The sequence below is a fragment of the Argopecten irradians genome, chromosome 11 (genome assembly GCF_041381155.1).
Source record: "Argopecten irradians isolate NY chromosome 11, Ai_NY, whole genome shotgun sequence".
NCBI lineage: Eukaryota > Metazoa > Mollusca > Bivalvia > Pectinida > Pectinidae > Argopecten > Argopecten irradians.
Window position 1 is genome coordinate 3,347,027 of NC_091144.1, and position 21,782 is coordinate 3,368,808.

General features: G+C 33.1%; 1 protein-coding gene and 1 long non-coding RNA gene across 2 annotated transcripts; both read left to right on the forward strand.

Moving 5' to 3' along the window:
* The first annotated feature begins 5,250 nt into the window (after window positions 1-5,250).
* LOC138335676 (beta-1,4-galactosyltransferase 7-like) lies at window positions 5,251-9,244 on the forward strand. Its single transcript, XM_069284837.1, has 5 exons — window positions 5,251-5,450; window positions 5,805-6,033; window positions 6,499-6,582; window positions 7,161-7,262; window positions 7,777-9,244. The coding sequence occupies exons 1-5, from the start codon at window positions 5,251-5,253 to the stop codon at window positions 7,954-7,956; spliced, it is 795 nt and encodes a 264-aa protein (XP_069140938.1). The 3' UTR covers window positions 7,957-9,244.
* Window positions 9,245-15,884: 6,640 nt separating this feature from the next.
* On the forward strand, window positions 15,885-18,215 carry LOC138335679 (uncharacterized). Its single transcript, XR_011210317.1, has 3 exons — window positions 15,885-15,981; window positions 16,559-16,660; window positions 17,175-18,215. It is a non-coding gene; the product is annotated as an uncharacterized lncRNA (long non-coding RNA).
* Window positions 18,216-21,782: the final 3,567 nt, after the last annotated feature.

Here is a 21,782-nt window from a genome sequence, read left to right on the forward strand (position 1 = left end):
CTTTTAGTCTTGAAATTATACTGAAAAACATTTGTGGAGTCCAAGGTTTTTATAGAGCACTTGTCAAAAACAATATTGTAATAACTGGTCAAGCTAAATGGGGAACCTCTTTTGACTACGATCAAGAAACATGGAAAGATATATATAATATACCCTTCATCTCTACCAATAATACTAAACTTCAGTGGCTTCAGTTCCGAATCTCCCATTATATACTAACAACTAACACTTATCTTTGTAAAATAGGTCTCTCTAATAATCCTTATTGTTTGTTATGTGCTTTAGAAAGGGAGACAATCACTCATCTATTTTGGGAATGCTATGAAGTTCAGGATTTTTTAGCTAATTTTGAAAGTCTTTTAGATATTCTGTTTATACCATTTGCAATTAATAAAGAAACTATGCTTTTCGGAAAATTTAATCATAACGGCATATATCAAAGAATCGATAATGAAATTGTTCTTTTTATCAAACACTATATTTATAAAACAAGATGTTTACATGGTTCTTTAAATGTGATGGCTTTTTTTAAACTGTATTAAAGATTATTATTATGTTCAAAGATATATAGCTTATAAAAAAGGAGAAAAAACTTTTAAAAAATTTACCAAAGATTGGAAAAAATGGATAAAGCTAATAGAACTCACAAATCCCTGACAGTTGCACATATCTTTTATTAAAATAGAATATATATTTATTTGTTGTCATACATACATGTGTCATGTTTGCTTTTGATCAGGATGTTGAACAGTAATTTTTAATTCAATTGTAACAATCAAATATAGAATGACTATCTAACTTCTTGCCTCCTTCTTTTTTTTCCTTTTTCCCCCCTTCTTTCTTTCTTTCTTTTTCTTTCTTTACTTTTTTTTAATCATGTTTTCATTTAGTTGATTCATTATTCTTCATATAAGAATATATCTACATTTAATATTATTCTTCACGATCTCTCGTTTCTAGTTCATCCCATTATCCCTTCTTTCCTTTCCAATTCTTTGTTCTTTTTTTTATTTTTTTTTCTCTCCCTCCCCTCTCTCTATAAAAAAAATCAAACAATGAAATTATAATGATGAATGAAAGAATGGCAGAGTGAAAGATGTGCATGGAAGATAACTATATCAATAATTCATGAATATGTGATTAATGTAAAACTGATGTATTGTTTGACAAAAAATAAAAAATTACAAAAAAAAACAGTATAATGTAACGCTATCTTTTTACGAGTAAAATCCCAAAATTTAGCATGAATAGATCTAGAATCCATGTTTTTATTTCAAACTTCTGCCACAACGATGCAAACACGGCACAGTTTTTGAGTAAAAATAAAATTTGGACGGTTATCAGTTATGTGATATTGGAGTAACAGTACCGAACTTATACCGAAAATAATATGTATATCTATATTGTTGCCTTTGAAACTTAAACGTTTACTAAAAAGCAGAAATACATCAATGATATTTCTGATATATGTTTCTTAATTACAGTATAAGTGTAGATTTAAATTCATTTTTTCAAAATCATACTAAATTGTTAAAATAGTATATTCATTGTCGATCCTTTTGTATATCATACCGAAATTTAATAGTATGATATTTGAACATTTATCGTATAATTCAAAAAGTAACCACATATAATGTTCAAATGAAAAATGAAGTTACTTGTATACAGGCATTATAAATAGATATAATATCTTGTACCTTTTCAAAAATGTACTAAGTGATATTAAAATAAGTATATTAACATATATTTAGTGTGATAATGCTGTAACCCTTCTTGTATGACTATACATGTAGATTCAAAACGGTGATAATACATGCTTAGAAGTTTTACTAATACCTTAGAAATTACGGTAGATTGCTATATAGATATGCCACGATTCCGTGATTACAGTATTAGACTGGAATAATGTTTAAAGTTTAATCTTTAGTTGAAATAGTTCTCAGAACCATTTTTGTTTCTGAATAAGTCAACTTCCATTATTGTTTTACCTGTGTACGACATATATATATCCTAGGTATAATCAGGGATATTTTATTTCCATTTGCTTTTACATCTTCATTTTAAAAATGGAGGTGACAATAAAAAATTATGTATTGGTTAAACCTATATGCTGAATTGCATTTTGAAAATAAAAAAACTTGAAAAACCTAAAGCATAGATGTACGGGGTTTCCATAATTCAAATCACAATCCAATTAACAGATGTCCTAACCTGATTAACAGTAAGACAAATAGCAAATATCCGATATAGTTATCACAACGGAATTTCCGGTAGTTGTAATATTTTCCTTGTCCTGGTATAAAATCCAAAGACGTTGATTAGTTGTTCAAATACGAATTTATTAAATCACTTTTCTATGAGTCGGAAGGCGATTTCCGGAGTGTCCGAAAATCGACCCGTAGAGACCGAGCTCTAGATCCTAACTGATGACAAAATATGAGACATGGAATTAAAAGTACAATTGATACAATGGGTGACACCTGGCATGTATATGACTCTATTAAGGCTGGTCGGTACTCGGACAGGTGAGATAATTAGCTTATCTATTGTCTGAGTCGTAAGTGTCATAGTACTAGTAAGACCAGTTTGGATAATTAACTTCAAAGGGTAGATGAGCTATAAAAACACAATGAATAAATTACAATTAACCATATGTTATATATAGAGTAATTAACTGAAACAGACGTGAATAGATACATGTACAAAATATAGCTCTAAAATATCGTGTCACAAGAAGAAAATAAAGTTAAGAAAGTTTGTGGAAATCAAATTAAATAATACTGAATTAAAATTTTAACCAATGTTCAAAAGATACAAAATGTAGCACTTATATCATAAAATTCTTCATGATATAGTCATCCGAATAGCAAATTGCCCGCGGCCAGGTAATTACAGGTGAGTTCGATGAATGGCGTTGTGTACAGGTAAACAACATCCTGGTCCAGGTATTACATAACCATCAAACTAAAGGCATGGCTAATTATATATCTATATCGGAGTATCTACTCGTATATCGATTAAAAATTGAAAGCGACCGCACGGTCTGAAAAATAGTTTGTTTTGTTTAATATCTCAATATTTAGATCTTTTATAATATCAAAAATAAATTCTTTCTACCATATGTTGAAACGTTTTACGGTATTGTAATAAATGTATCTCAATTTCTTCGGTTAGAAACACACAACACAATGTTTGTAATGACCAATCATCGGTGTGTACGTACGTCAATACTTTAATCAAGGATTTCTTAAATTGCTACATGTACGTAAAATTTCATTTTACAGTCACAAACTTTGTAATTCACAATGTATCAAAGATACAGACTATAGGAAAATATTATCTAATTAAAGCTTATTCGTTGCTGAACTCCTCGACAAAAAATCCGAAACTTTTATTTCTGTGTGGATTTTCTTTCATAATTACATGAAGATACCTGCTATTAGAGCATAAATTAGAGTATTTGAAACATCGAATTTCACTCTTTTAGTTGTACATTCGAGCCAAAGTTATTGTACGATTAACTTCACTCAAAAGTAATCATAAAAAAATCGTTGATCGGCTTTTCCTGTGACCGTCGATGTAAGTGATAGCACACCAGTTATAGTACAGCTATAAACCACGGACTATTGTGACGTCACACGGTTTAGAGCTAGAAAATATGCATAATCGGGCGGCCAGAATTTTGGACCTCGATATCGACTTCTTACGGGTTATTCCGGTCGCGCGCGGCACGGAGAGGTTTCTACACGTGCTAATAAAGCCATTTCCAGCATAAACTGAAATTATCATTTTTGACTGCACAAATCCTTTAATGAACTTAAGATAATTTGCTTTATCTCAGATGGAGTCGATATAAGTGTTGTATGGGGTCCTTATCTTTTACTGAAGAATTGGATGAAACATTTTTTTAATATGTTCTTAACCTAAAATCTGTTTTAATTATGTACATATCACACGAGTGTTAAATATATTTTATTCATAATAAGGTATTCATTCATGATACTCATGCGAATCAACTTGATTAACTCTTTCCATCAAACCCATCTTTATCAACTTATGGAAACAAAAATGTAATATCTATAGAACAAAAGTATTGAATTGGGAAAGAATATTGAATTGAAATAAGAATATTGAATTGAGATAAGAATATTGAATTGAGATAAGAATATTGAATCGAGATAAGAATATTGAATTCACATTTATAAAAGTGTGAGTGGAACAATGACTTACCTTGAGTGTGTTGTGCCTCCGGGGGTTAACAAACGTTTTTATTTAGATGGACTTATGTTAATGTGTTGACAGTGTCTCCTGTTTGATGTGGCTTTAATGTGATGCCCAGGAGTACATATCTACACGTAAAATCATTGTCTCAAGATATACTGTCTACATATGGAAAGCAAGAAGGGCAAGAGATCATGAAAACAATACATTTAGTGGTTCAATTTCGTCTAATTAGCATCAACTGTTTCGAAATAAAAATGTGTTCTACAATAAGTTTACAATACATACAATGACATTATGTTCTTAGATAAATACATGTCTTTATGTATCTGACATTAGTCTTCATACTGCACTTGTTAAAGAAGATGACGGTATACTGATCTCATTAATGGTTAAACATGATTCCTTTTGTATAAATATCCTAATAATAATATACAGATTATAACCTTTCAAACAACACGATATTTACGTAATATGTTATATTCCGAAACACAGTAGTATCATGCACGTATAGAAAGACCACTAAGCCTATAGTAAGATGTATTAAGAATTTAACTACTTATTTCATTATATAAAGGACATCCCTTTATACTGATTTCACTGTCAGGTTTCCATACATTATAAATACCACGAAAGTAAAACTAACAAGTAAACGAACGAAAACGGTTTCCCTGATGCATATATGTCGTTATTTGCAAGGCATAATTCATACAAAGAGGACAGAACTTTACATCGCGACCTGTGATAAACATATTAGGAATTCCTTGTACAGTAATGTAGAATAGGATAATGGACATGCTATTTTCGATATTATTCACCTGAGGGATCTTATACAAGACGACACATCCTCCATATGTAGCTGTATATACCGTATTGTTGACATCAGCAGCAGCCATGAAGAAATGGCAGATGGTTTGGTTCCGTACTCTAACAGTTTTATTTATGGTGTTCTTAATGTGGTTAAATAATGCGGTCATGTCGAAGAAGAATCAACTATCGAATGTTTATTTCTATAAACAAACAAGAGACATGTATATGGACTTAGTAAACAGTTACAAACCAGATAGTGAAATAACTTTAAATAACGTGACCCACAAGATGGCGCTGGTGGTACCGTTCAGGCATTGTAAGGACGAACTGAAGGTGTTTGCGCCTTATATGAGGGTGTTCCTTAATAACCAAAGTATTCCGCACAGAATATATGTTATCAACCAGTTGGACGACTTAAGGTATGCAAAAGGAAAAATGACATACACATGTAGTTTATCCATTGCACTAGGCCAAAGTTTGAAGATTTTTTTTTTGTAATGTAATAGGTCATAGATGAAATAATATTTTAATATTTCATCATAAGATCAATATCGCCGTACATCCGAAAATATAGGACACAGTTTTACCATTCTACTGGCACATATCTAAATCACAGGAAAAAAGAGAAAAATAAATGAATATCAGAAATCGATGAAACAGTATTTTTCTTTATTACCGGTAACTAGTACAGAAATCTATTAATATGTTGTTATGGGTAACAAAAGTGTAAATTTGCATACAATGAGATTTACACCTAACCCAATTTTTCCCAGGTTTAATCGCGCAGCTTTAATTAACATAGGCTTCCTGGAGAGTGATTCAGACTGTGATTATATAGCCATGCACGATGTCGACCTGCTTCCACTGAATCCCAAGTTAAACTACAGTTTCCCTTCAGCTGAAGGTCCACACCATGTCTCCGCTCCTGGACTCCATCCTAAATATCACTACCAGACATTTATCGGGGGGATTCTTCTGATGAGACGAGAGCATTACAAACAGGTGGATTTTTTAATACTTAGATAAACCGTTCTGATATGTATTGAAGTTGCTTCCCTTTAATTCGTTATACGACAATCCATAGAACAAGGGGGGGGGGGGGGGGAGGGGGGGAGGAGGGGGGGGGGTAAATTAAGATAAATCAGAAAGATGATTTTTCAAGAAGATTGGAAAGAGAGCGATGGAGGGAAACATGTGTAAATCTGGATATGTTATGTGTAATAAATTGTCTGTGGATAATTAGAGAAGTGACGAAAAGTGTTTGTAAGTGGTGAGTGTCGAATTAAAGCCTTCCTACGAGAGGAAGACTTGCCAAGAAAGCATTTCTACATGTAAGTGATATGTTGAATTATGTTTTTATAACACAAAAAAGAATTATATCCAGCATTCGAAGTGTTATGTTACGGATAGACGAATGCGAAGGATAAGTGACATAGGTATTGTTAATATTATGTTTTCAAATTAAAGGTAAATGGGATGTCTAATGAATTCTGGGGATGGGGCGGAGAAGACGACGAGTTTGCACAGCGGATTTTATTTAACGGATTGAAGGTTAGCATTCATAGTACATATTTATTTATTTATTTACTCTAATTATTATTATTGTGATTTTTTATTTGCAACCTGAATGTTATGGATAGTGAGCAATAACAGAGGGCTTGATTATAATTGAAGTCCCAATATCTCTATCTGTCTGATTTTTTTTCATGATTTAGAAGAATTTTGAAAAAAAATCCTGTGGTAAAGCATGAAGAGACAGGACTAAATCGAAGAAAGATTCAGAAACTTTTGATACAAAATTTAATAAATAATGAACATCGCTAAGTGGGTTCCATTTTCCCAACAAGTCGAAGTTAACCGACATTGTAACCCATGTGACTACCGTACTTACGTAACGTCAGTTCCAAACTCTTCCAAAAACGCGTTATGAACTTTCCGACTGCTGTTCGGCAACAATCGTAACTTCTATGGCGACCAGTTTAAAATTAAGGCGTGTCTACAAGTGTCGACTTTCTACAACTACAGTACCAAAGTTATTAAGAAATCATTATACGCATTCTTAATTCTACAAATGCTAACAATATTGGGGTGTGGCTTTAACATAAATCGGCCAATAATTTATTTCCCAGGTAACACACCCACAAGGTATAAGTACAGGTATACTTCACACCTTCCGCCATATCCATAACGACACAACTCGACCGAGGGATCAGGAACAGTATCAGAAAAATGTAAGGATACGATTTAACATAAAAAGTCCAAAAATCAAACTTATTTAGACAATAAACATCTTCTCTAAGCGTCTATTTTTGCTGCCATGAATCTACATATATTTGTGATTTGTTTCCAGTATTATGGAGGATTGTATTTGTATTGAATCATTTGCTATGAGTAGCTAAACGGTCTTCAAAGGACAACTTTCCTCCCTGTATGTTGTGTAAATACACATGGCGATGTTTGTTATGGCCTCATATTATAGCAGTAAGAAACTCACGTTTTAAAGTGTGATCTCACTGTAACGAACCACCTCTTACTCCATTGTATTGCATCTAAGTTTCCAACGATCAATTGTCTGTGTACCGAGTTCTAAGTAGGATTACTAACCACTCAATGTAGACTGTAATGAAGTTAGAATTGTTTTTAAATATGATTTATAAGTTGCAATATACAGGGATCAGATTTCAATAATGGATTAAAGTATTTGGTTTCGTTATTTAACTTGATTTAACAATCTCTGGATTTCAGATTGGACGGCTACCCCGTCTGTCTTCAGGGATAGATGATATACAATATACCTTAGTGAGCCGAAACGTCACTCTGATAAACGACACCCCTGTAACGTTCATCAACGTACATCTATCATGTGACGTAGAAAGGACACCATGGTGTCTACAAGGAAAATCTGGAAATGTGCGTGTGCCTTGAAAACATAGAACATCTCAGTAGTGTAAAGTTCCGAACGGTATAAATAGAACCACTATAATGAATGTATTGCTGTAAGAATTGTTGGGTTGTAGATTTCGTGCATGCATTGCTGTGCCTATAACAGAAACCGCATATGAGAAGATGTATGGAAACAGAAACATACATACATAGAGATTGGCAACTCCGCCATTTTTACGATCGACAGATGTACCTCTGTATGTCCTTAGTTTTTTTCATCTAGATAAACTCTTAAATAGTTAAATAGAGCAGAATAACTTTAATATATTATAACTTCAGTAATTTTCAGAATGTTTGAGTTCGAGTTTGGAATAATATTTTAACTTATATATTAATAAAACAAAATGCACTTCCGGTTTTCGAAAAACCAGGAAAAATTGCTTATTTTCATGCTTTCAAATATATTAAACAACACCGATTGGGAAAACTGATCTCAGCAAACCATTATATAATGCTAAACTTTGTGTTGATGCCAAAATATCATGTTTAAAATAATACACTTAAAAGTAGTTTTGCCAAGGGAAAATGCCTATTAACCGGAGATCCATCTGCCTGTCAACAAAGAAGGAATTTCAAATCTCTATGTATATATATGTTTCTGATGGAATGAATATGTACACTAAATATTTGTATCTGTTTTGTTTGTTTTTGGCATGCCTATTCATTTTTACATGGTAACATTCAATCTAAATCATACTCATGTGTGACGCATAGAAAATTAGAAATTGACATTGAACGTATACCAGAATATGAATCTTAATAAACACAAATTGACGTTAAAATATCTGCCAATGATTGCATTAATGTTTTATCAGTATTCTTTTTGCATGCAAAAAATCTAATCTCGTCCACTTGCATCATATATGTTGTTACATTTTTATATAAATTACAAAGAATACGTAGACAGTACATTTTGACTGGCGAATCGATGAGACAAGAAAGATAACCTTTACGCCAAATCGTTCCAATGCCTATGTATTCTCTATCACCACTTTATAACCTCATTTAAGCACAATTCAAAATGAAGCCGTGGCATTTTCACTTGTGACCGAAAGAATTGATAATATTTCTAAATCCAGAAGCTATATAGTGCAACACTTGAAAAAGGTCACAAATAAAAAAGATATAGCATAGTATATCGACATCTACTTGGAGCATTAAGCGTATAGTTCAGACTAGGCATAATTGTTCCAAAGGGAACATAATTTACAATTTGTGTAGTGTACTCCGTCTCTACTCCAGCTTTTCGATTACATTGCATTTTTCAAGATTTGTTCAGGACGGCCTCCGGTGTAAGCGGTGTGTATGGAGTGATTATGAGTGGTGAGTGTTTTGAAGTTTGTCGGCGAAGATACCTACAGGTAGGACGTCGGATTTGTACCTGTTTTCCCTATAGCATGATCGTAAAAGACGACTAAATAAAGGATCTTCTTTTTCCTTTCTTCCTAACTGACTTTATTTTTCCTATCGTCTCCCTTGACAACGTTTCACTTTTGGGCTTCAGTAGAGCGCTCGCCCCTGTGAGGAAGGCTTTGGATTTCTGTCCCCTGGTCAAGACACACCATAGTCTATAAAATGGTAGTTTCTGCTAAAATTTAGCGCTCAGCATACAGGGAGAAGCACGACTGGTTCGCTCGTTGTCAGTATATTGTGACCGGGTGGGGTGTGTTGCTTGGTGTCTTCGGCAGCATGTTTCAGTGATATATTACTATTTACTTCCGATATTATAGCCTCGAGTCATTAAACTCAGCATCCCAACACATACGGATAAATCCGGTATGTATTATCCACTGGGAATAATCTTAATATTCTAGAACCATACACCTATGTTATATGTGTAAATTCAAGGGTCGAATTACCAAGTAATAAACAATAAGCTGGAATAATGCTTCATTTGACCAAATGTCAAACTTGATGAAAGTACAATCTGAGTAATGACATTATATGTATACTGATACGAAGTGGTGAACATATACCAGTGATCAATCTCACAGTGTGGTAAGATATACACGCATACCGGAGGATAATGATTAACGCTACACCATTCATTAATACACATTCGTTACATGTAACAGAAATACATGTATATAGGAATATGTAAAACGTGAGCTTATTTATGGTTTTCTGTTTTAGTTGGTTCAACACATTAACAATAGTACTATATCTATATGCTAAAGAATAGAATCGGTCCCTAGAATTCAGATATGTGATTCATGTGATTTTTCCAGATTTTAAGGTCAATGATGGCATGGAATATACCTATGGAAACTAACATGGGAAATAAACTGAAAGCAAATCATAAAATAAAATACAAATAGTAAGTAAACAACAACTAATGACAGGCCTTTAATTTGACCTTTCCTTCAAAACAATTTTATATTGATCCCATTTTTGGCGGTTTTCATGGGCATGCTTATCTTCAAATGATCTTTGAGCAAAAACAACATCAAGAAACTACATCATCATATGTAGACATCTGTAGACAGCTATGTTTCTTTGAAAGAATTCCTATTTACATCAACTTTATGACATTGAGAAGCACGTGGTTTATTGATTAACTACTTTCATCATCAATAACAATCTCAAATTCATAAATTACAAAAAACAAACTGATTAGATTTACCTTATATTAATCAAAATAAAGTTTAGTTGATTTCTTGTAACATGACTTTCAGGCGTTGAAGAGAACAACCAACTAAATAATTTTACATAGACCACACTGTTAATGTGTGTTAAAGTTTGTAATGAATTATTAAAGCAAAGGAATATAAGTTAGCTATTGTGTTCTATAATTATATAATTAAAGTCTAGATTCTCATATAACACTAGATAGAAAAAAAAGTTTGGGTCCTTCAGCTCAAACGCCAACCAGGGTAGCTATATTGAAATCAGGCGCATTTTGCACTGAAAAATCCTGAAAATCTAATGTATATCAAAATTGATATTTTGAACCTGAATCTCAATCTGAATTTCCAAATTAAAACCATGGTTATCTAGGAATAATTACCTGTCAGAAAACATTTTTACTTTTTAAATTCATTATTAGCCAGCCAATCAGCAGCCAGGTTACAATTCTATCCTTGACTCAATCTTGTATGCACAGCGGCCATTTCGAAGGTCATTTTTTTCATTTAGTTGGTTGTTCCCTATGAATGACCATTTTTTTAAAATGATAAGACACATTTATGTCTACCAGGGCTACCTCTATTGCAGCATTAAATCTGTTAGAAGTGATCAGGTTTTTATCAGCATGCTAACGACGTGTCATTGTTGACGGTGTCAGTTAACGTTACTACATACATATAACGTTACATTACAGACTTACAGTACGGCTACTTTAATGCCCCGTATTTGTATTAACGATGAACAATAAAATATATAAGCTGTAATGTTCGGTAAGGAGTTGAACGGTACGTTTAAGGTTCCAGTACCCAACAAGCGTTATCCCTTCCTATACATGCCCCTGTGTCTGTCTGTTGTCATTGAGTTGCCTCGAATGCTCAGTCTAGAAATATTTCGAATGCCATTGCGTACGTTCGATTGGCGCGCTTTTAATATTAGCCCAGTTTTTCTCGTGTTGGCCCAGTTTGCCCAGTTTTGCTATGATATTTGCAGGACAGTTTTCTCATAGTGCTATTAATATGAAAGGTTTTATGGTGAAAGTATATGTGATATTTTTCACCCGAGTGCACATATCACTTTTGATATTTTCACTCAATATTGACCAATTAGAACACAGTATTTACAGTGTGTCGTTTTGGCGAGAATACGATTTTAAAAAAAATATAAAACCAAAAATATAATATTACGTGAATCTTTCCTATGATACTTCATTATCAATTGTTGGAGTATAAACGTGTTGCATTAGATTATCTTGGAAGTTGTGTTAATTCGAAATTTATTCCGTATGCGTGGAACTAAATAAGACAATTGCGCCTGATTGAAATAAATCTACTGGTGTCAGTTTAGACCTAGACTAGAGACACGAGAATGTAAATTTTGTCATAAATAGAATATCCCTTGCTATACACACGTGAACTATATCAAAGTTTCCACCTCACTCGATGAAATATAACTGTTATCTATCAAGAAACCAGGAATATCCTCTATATATAAATCTGGCCAGGCCTGCCTTCCCTACAGACTGTCACCAATAACATATGCGACACTCTCATAAATATATCCACTTAAACTTACATGGATCAGAAGAATTTATCAGAGTAATGAGAAATGGCAGATTTTACTTAAAACTTATATTGACACAGATCTTCTTGCACATTGTGGCTCGGAATATATTAAGATATGTATAAATAAATCTAAAAATAAATTCTGGATTGATGTATTCAAATCTTGGTATTTATTAAATTCAAAATACCTTGAGAATGTTCTGGAGAAAAACATTTTGAAAGCTCCTATTTGGTGCAATAGTAAAATCAAGGTAGGAGGGAGATCCGTCTATTATAAACATTATTACCAGAAAAGCATTTTTGTTATAAATGACATAAAATAATAAAGGAGAGTGACAAATTATTGTTTTACACATTTGAGGAATTCATTAGAATATATCGAGTAAACACAAATTTTCTACAGTATCAAGGTCTTGTCGCAGCGGTCAGAACTTTTATTGCATCATGCAATACACACATACACAACATTTTTTATCCCTACATACCTCTCAATTTACAGATTTTTCTTAGGGATTATAAGGGTTCAAAAATTTTCTACAATATTTTTGTTAAATCTGATATAATACCATCCGGCACCAGAAAGTGGAATGCTACATTTGACAACATAGACAAAGTGACCTGGTGTAAAATACATCAATTGCCCTTTTGTATAACAACTAATTCAAAGCTTCAGTGGTTCCAATATATAGTAAATCATCACATTCTTACAACTAACTCATTTTTATCCAAAATTGGATTAGTTGTCTCCCCTCTATGTACATTTTGTAACTCTGAACCATCTTGTAGGTGTATGAAAGTAGGTGGGCATGCATGCATGAATTTGTACAGATGGGTATATGGTCCTACTTGTTAATGTAATACCTATTGTGTGAATCAGATGGGTAAGTGAATTTCTTGTATATATAAAAATGAGAGTTAACGAGTTGATAGTTATGATAATTTGTAAATTGCAATGATGAAAAACCTGAATAAAAATAAAATTATAAAAAAATATATATCCCTTTGGGGCGACTGTGGTCATGTCGGGTGAATGAACACTTAGTGGTTCATTTGGAAATAAACAGATGGAAATCGTTCTGATATCAGGTAGGAGATCATCTATTTTCATATCGCTACTTTTAAATAATTTCATTCCTCTCTATAAAATGAAATAACATTATGGTTCACAACGAAATTTCAAAATTAACAAAAAAAATCAATAATATTTATATACGTAGACATCCATTTTTTTCTACATTTAACAAGTATTTCTATCATATTCCCACAGACAAATGCCGACGCGAAGAGCCATTGCAGTCATGGCTATACGGATGGTCAAAGTTAGATTGTTATTAGGCCTTGCAGGTTTATGTGCACTTGCGGTGTTCTCTATGTTAAATGTGTCGTTGGAAGTCTCACTGGTGGATTCGAGGAGCAGCGATAACATGTCGTCTGATTCACGGACAAATAACATATCGTTTGACTCAACAAGACAAATAAATTATAGCAGTAATGAAACTAAACCCCATAAACTGGCGATTCTAATACCATTTCGCAACTGTCACAAAGAATTGGAGCAGTTTGTTCCCCATATGGCCAAGTTTCTAGAGGATCAACATGTGCATTATACCATCTACATAATTAACCAGGAGGACGATTATAGGTAGGTGCTGTTAGTCGAAGATGCATACCGCATTAATCGTAGTATAATCAGGGTCAATTTTTATCTCATATGATTGTATGATGGAGATTTGATTAATATTTTTTAATGTTGAACTGCTCCCACCTATGTGAGAACACTTTATTCGTTTCGGAATCATTAAATGATTTTGAACCTAAAAAAGTATACACATTTTCTTTACAACTACTAGATTTAAAAATCACAGAAGCCGTTTAGCCTAACAGTAGAAACGAAAACGAAAACATTATTATCAAATTCTGTTAAAAGAAAAGCTAAACAAAAATACGAGGACATTGATATCCTATTTTTTTATGTTTGCAAAGTTTTAAACATGTTTGTATCAAATATTTTCTTTAAGATAACGATATAAGCAAAATAAAACTAGTAATGCTTAAAGTATTTTGTTAAAATGATAAGGTAGAAAAGAAAGCGATGGAAAAATATGAAGAAAAATTATTTGTTTTAAATAAATGGTCGTTTTATTCTGTTGCAACTCCGTATTCTGCTTTAATCTAAAAGTTATTTTATAACAAAAATATTATGAGCGAATAGTCACAAACGTTTACATTAGAAAAACACAACTAAAACTATATGTATTAACATACATATTGAGTATATAATATACACCGCTAATACCATGACGTAACTCAGATGTTATTCATCATACCTGGATTAACTTTTACCTGCGGTCATAAACATTTGACAGCAAAGGATGATAATAAAACGAATCAATCATTTATGTAATATATCAGCGGTAAGCTTCCTGGACTTAGAATATTGCTTATAAATGTTAAATGTTGTTCTCAAAGTTGTTCGTCATTTATTCCCGTTAATACATCCGTTGCATTAGAATTAACAACTTTTCGTAGATATTATGTGATCGATATATGGGAGGTCCCCATTGGCAGAATATGTACTGCGTTACTGGACCAGTTCAATTCAGTTCTTTTTTACTTTATTTGAACCATTTGGCTCCTCAGTCTTTATCATGATCTTACTGGGTCTAGTGTCTGTTCACATTCAAGTCTTATTTTGTGAATAAAAAATATGAAAACAACAATATTCTATCTAGGTCCCCGAGCATCTATTCTGGAAAATTTATAAAAGGATGTTTATGTAAGTAATACCCAGATTTGTAGTTTTTTGTTTCCTCAAGTATCATCGGATAAGAAGTTTATGTATAAGTTTGAAGTAGCTTTGTCAATTTAAGCACCAATTCAATGATTTAGTATGAATATCACCATGCAGACGGCATTTGTACATTCAAATATGCAATGTATTACTAGCCATATCTACATTATTGTACATAATTAAGATAATGTCAATTGAAGAATTCAATTAAAACATAATTTACTGTAAGTACATGATGTAATATTAAATATAATGACAGAATGGAAACAATTTTCAAGCGTTGATCATGGTATCGCTATTACTTTTTTTATTTCATAGGGGTATGCCAAAATGTCTTGCAAATGTCTTTTTAATTGCATGGGAGATTTTCCATGATGACATGAATGCTGTGTATATCTGTATATCTCCTGGACTCCATCCTAAATATCACTACCGGACATTTATCGGGGGGATTCTTCTGATGAGACGAGAGCATTACAAACAGGTGGATTTTTTAATACTTAGATAAACCGTTCTGATATGTATTGAAGTTGCTTCCCTTTAATTCGTTATACGACAATCCATAGAACAAGGGGGGGGGGGGAGGGGGGGAGGAGGGGGGGGGGTAAATTAAGATAAATCAGAAAGATGATTTTTCAAGAAGATTGGAAAGAGAGCGATGGAGGGAAACATGTGTAAATCTGGATATGTTATGTGTAATAAATTGTCTGTGGATAATTAGAGAAGTGACGAAAAGTGTTTGTAAGTGGTGAGTGTCGAATTAAAGCCTTCCTACGAGAGGAAGACTTGCCAAGAAAGCATTTCTACATGTAAGTGATATGTTGAATTATGTTTTTATAACACAAAAAAGAATTATATCCAGCATTCGAAGTGTTATGTTACGGATAGACGAATGCGAAGGATAAGTGACATAGGTATTGTTAATATTATGTTTTCAAATTAAAGGTAAATGGGATGTCTAATGAATTCTGGGGATGGGGCGGAGAAGACGACGAGTTTGCACAGCGGATTTTATTTAACGGATTGAAGGTTAGCATTCATAGTACATATTTATTTATTTATTTACTCTAATTATTATTATTGTGATTTTTTATTTGCAACCTGAATGTTATGGATAGTGAGCAATAACAGAGGGCTTGATTATAATTGAAGTCCCAATATCTCTATCTGTCTGATTTTTTTCATGATTTAGAAGAATTTTGAAAAAAAATCCTGTGGTAAAGCATGAAGAGACAGGACTAAATCGAAGAAAGATTCAGAAACTTTTGATACAAAATTTAATAAATAATGAACATCGCTAAGTGGGTTCCATTTTCCCAACAAGTCGAAGTTAACCGACATTGTAACCCATGTGACTACCGTACTTACGTAACGTCAGTTCCAAACTCTTCCAAAAACGCGTTATGAACTTTCCGACTGCTGTTCGGCAACAATCGTAACTTCTATGGCGACCAGTTTAAAATTAAGGCGTGTCTACAAGTGTCGACTTTCTACAACTACAGTACCAAAGTTATTAAGAAATCATTATACGCATTCTTAATTCTACAAATGCTAACAATATTGGGGTGTGGCTTTAACATAAATCGGCCAATAATTTATTTCCCAGGTAACACACCCACAAGGTATAAGTACAGGTATACTTCACACCTTCCGCCATATCCATAACGACACAACTCGACCGAGGGATCAGGAACAGTATCAGAAAAATGTAAGGATACGATTTAACATAAAAAGTCCAAAAATCAAACTTATTTAGACAATAAACATCTTCTCTAAGCGTCTATTTTTGCTGCCATGAATCTACATATATTTGTGATTTGTTTCCAGTATTATGGAGGATTGTATTTGTATTGAATCATTTGCTATGAGTAGCTAAACGGTCTTCAAAGGACAACTTTCCTCCCTGTATGTTGTGTAAATACACATGGCGATGTTTGTTATGGCCTCATATTATAGCAGTAAGAAACTCACGTTTTAAAGTGTGATCTCACTGTAACGAACCACCTCTTACTCCATTGTATTGCATCTAAGTTTCCAACGATCAATTGTCTGTGTACCGAGTTCTAAGTAGGATTACTAACCACTCAATGTAGACTGTAATGAAGTTAGAATTGTTTTTAAATATGATTTATAAGTTGCAATATACAGGGATCAGATTTCAATAATGGATTAAAGTATTTGGTTTCGTTATTTAACTTGATTTAACAATCTCTGGATTTCAGATTGGACGGCTACCCCGTCTGTCTTCAGGGATAGATGATATACAATATACCTTAGTGAGCCGAAACGTCACTCTGATAAACGACACCCCTGTAACGTTCATCAACGTACATCTATCATGTGACGTAGAAAGGACACCATGGTGTCTACAAGGAAAATCTGGAAATGTGCGTGTGCCTTGAAAACATAGAACATCTCAGTAGTGTAAAGTTCCGAACGGTATAAATAGAACCACTATAATGAATGTATTGCTGTAAGAATTGTTGGGTTGTAGATTTCGTGCATGCATTGCTGTGCCTATAACAGAAACCGCATATGAGAAGATGTATGGAAACAGAAACATACATACATAGAGATTGGCAACTCCGCCATTTTTACGATCGGCAGATGTACCTCTGTATGTCCTTAGTTTTTTTCATCTAGATAAACTCTTAAATAGTTAAATAGAGCAGAATAACTTTAATATATTATAACTTCAGTAATTTTCAGAATGTTTGAGTTCGAGTTTGGAATAATATTTTAACTTATATATTAATAAAACAAAATGCACTTCCGGTTTTCGAAAAACCAGGAAAAATTGCTTATTTTCATGCTTTCAAATATATTAAACAACACCGATTGGGAAAACTGATCTCAGCAAACCATTATATAATGCTAAACTTTGTGTTGATGCCAAAATATCATGTTTAAAATAATACACTTAAAAGTAGTTTTGCCAAGGGAAAATGCCTATTAACCGGAGATCCATCTGCCTGTCAACAAAGAAGGAATTTCAAATCTCTATGTATATATATGTTTCTGATGGAATGAATATGCACACTAAATATTTGTATCTGTTTTGTTTGTTTTTGGCATGCTTATTCATTTTTTACATGGTAACATTCAAATCTAAATCATACTCATGTGTGACGCATAGAAAATTAGAAATTGACATTGAACGTATACCAGAATATGAATCTTAATAAACACAAATTGACGTTAAAATATCTGCCAATGATTGCATTAATGTTTTATCAGTATTCTTTTTGCATGCAAAAAATCTAATCTCGTCCACTTGCATCATATATGTTGTTACATTTTTATATAAATTACAAAGAATACGTAGACAGTACATTTTGACTGGCGAATCGATGAGACAAGAAAGATAACCTTTACGCCAAATCGTTCCAATGCCTATGTATTCTCTATCACCACTTTATAACCTCATTTAAGCACAATTCAAAATGAAGCCGTGGCATTTTCACTTGTGACCGAAAGAATTGATAATATTTCTAAATCCAGAAGCTATATAGTGCAACACTTGAAAAAGGTCACAAATAAAAAAGATATAGCATAGTATATCGACATCTACTTGGAGCATTAAGCGTATAGTTCAGACTAGGCATAATTGTTCCAAAGGGAACATAATTTACAATTTGTGTAGTGTACTCCGTCTCTACTCCAGCTTTTCGATTACATTGCATTTTTCAAGATTTGTTCAGGATTGCATTTTTCAAGATTTGTTCAGGACGGCCTCCGGTGTAAGCGGTGTGTATGGAGTGATTATGAGTGGTGAGTGTTTTGAAGTTTGTCGGCGAAGATACCTACAGGTAGGACGTCGGATTTGTACCTGTTTTCCCTATAGCATGATCGTAAAAGACGACTAAATAAAGGATCTTCTTTTTCCTTTCTTCCTAACTGACTTTATTTTTCCTATCGTCTCCCTTGACAACGTTTCACTTTTGGGCTTCAGTAGAGCGCTCGCCCCTGTGAGGAAGGCTTTGGATTTCTGTCCCCTGGTCAAGACACACCATAGTCTATAAAATGGTAGTTTCTGCTAAAATTTAGCGCTCAGCATACAGGGAGAAGCACGACTGGTTCGCTCGTTGTCAGTATATTGTGACCGGGTGGGGTGTGTTGCTTGGTGTCTTCGGCAGCATGTTTCAGTGATATATTACTATTTACTTCCGATATTATAGCCTCGAGTCATTTAAACTCAGCATCCCGATAAATCCGGTATGTATTATCCACTGGGGATAATCTTAATATTCTAGAACCATACACCTATGATATATGTGTAAATTCAAGGGTCGAATTACCAAGTAATAAACAATAAGCTGGAATAATGCTTCATTTGACCAAATATCAAACTTGATGAAAGTACAATCTGAGTAATGACATTATATGTATACTGATACGAAGTGGTGAACATATACCAGTGATCAAACTCACAGTGTGGTAAGATATACACGCATACCGGAGGATAATGATTAACGCTACACCATTCATCAATACACATTCGTTACCTTTAACAGAAATACATGTATATAGGAATATGTAAAACGTGAGCTTATTTATGGTTTTCTGTTTTAGTTGGTTCAATACATTAACAATAGTACTATATCTATATGCTAAAGAATAGAATCGGTCCCTAGAATTCAGATATCTGCATTAATGTGAAGAGAACAACCAACTAAATAATTTTACATAGACCACACTGTTAATGTGTGTTAAAGTTTGTAATGAATTATTAAAACAAAGGAATATAAATTAGCTATTGTGTTCTATAAATATATAATTAAAGTCTAGGTTCTCATATAACACTAGATAGAAAAAAAAGTAAGGGTCCTTCAGCTCAAACGCCAACCAGGGTAGCTATATTGAAATCAGGCGCATTTTGCACTGAAAAATCCTGAAAATCTAATGTATATCAAAATTGATATTTTGAACCTGAATCTCAATCTGAATTTCCAAATTAAAACCATGGTTATCTAGGAATAATTACCTGTCAGAAAACATTTTTACTTTTTAAATTCATTATTAGCCAGCCAATCAGCAGCCAGGTTACAATTCTATCCTTGACTCAATCTTGTATGCACAGCGGCCATTTCGAAGGTCATTTTTTTCATTTAGTTGGTTGTTCCCTATGAATGACCATTTTTTTAAAATGATAAGACACATTTATGTCTACCAGGGCTACCTCTATTGCAGCATTAAATCTGTTAGAAGTGATCAGGTTTTTATCAGCATGCTAACGACGTGTCATTGTTGACGGTGTCAGTTAACGTTACTACATACATATAACGTTACATTACAGACTTACAGTACGGCTACTTTAATGCCCCGTATTTGTATTAACGATGAACAATAAAATATATAAGCTGTAATGTTCGGTAAGGAGTTGAACGGTACGTTTAAGGTTCCAGTACCCAACAAGCGTTATCCCTTCCTATACATGCCCCTGTGTCTGTCTGTTGTCATTGAGTTGCCTCGAATGCTCAGTCTAGAAATATTTCGAATGCCATTGCGTACGTTCGATTGGCGCGCTTTTAATATTAGCCCAGTTTTTCTCGTGTTGGCCCAGTTTGCCCAGTTTTGCTATGAATGATATTTGCAGGACAGTTTTCTCATAGTGCTATTAATATGAAAGGTTTTATGGTGAAAGTATATGTGATATTTTTCACCCGAGTGCACATATCACTTTTGATATTTTCACTCAATATTGACCAATTAGAACACAGTATTTACAGTGTGTCGTTTTGGCGAGAATACGATTTTAAAAAAAATATAAAACCAAAAATATAATATTACGTGAATCTTTCCTATGATACTTCATTATCAATTGTTGGAGTATAAACGTGTTGCATTAGATTATCTTGGAAGTTGTGTTAATTCGAAATTTATTCCGTATGCGTGGAACTAAATAAGACAATTGCGCCTGATTGAAATAAATCTACTGGTGTCAGTTTAGACCTAGACTAGAGACATGAGAATGTAAATTTTGTCATAAATAGAATATCCCTTGCTATACACACGTGAACTATATCAAAGTTTCCACCTCACTCGATGAAATATAACTGTTATCTATCAAGAAACCAGGAATATCCTCTATATATAAATCTGGCCAGGCCTGCCTTCCCTACAGACTGTCACCAATAACATATGCGACACTCTCATAAATATATCCACTTAAACTTACATGGATCAGAAGAATTTATCAGAGTAATGAGAAATGGCAGATTTTACTTAAAACTTATATTGACACAGATCTTCTTGCACATTGTGGCTCGGAATATATTAAGATATGTATAAATAAATCTAAAAATAAATTCTGGATTGATGTATTCAAATCTTGGTATTTATTAAATTCAAAATACCTTGAGAATGTTCTGGAGAAAAACATTTTGAAAGCTCCTATTTGGTGCAATAGTAAAATCAAGGTAGGAGGGAGATCCGTCTATTATAAACATTATTACCAGAAAAGCATTTTTGTTATAAATGACATAAAATAATAAAGGAGAGTGACAAATTATTGTTTTACACATTTGAGGAATTCATTAGAATATATCGAGTAAACACAAATTTTCTACAGTATCAAGGTCTTGTCGCAGCGGTCAGAACTTTTATTGCATCATGCAATACACACATACACAACATTTTTTATCCCTACATACCTCTCAATTTACAGATTTTTCTTAGGGATTATAAGGGTTCAAAAATTTTCTACAATATTTTTGTTAAATCTGATATAATACCATCCGGCACCAGAAAGTGGAATGCTACATTTGACAACATAGACAAAGTGACCTGGTGTAAAATATATCAATTGCCCTTTTGTATAACAACTAATT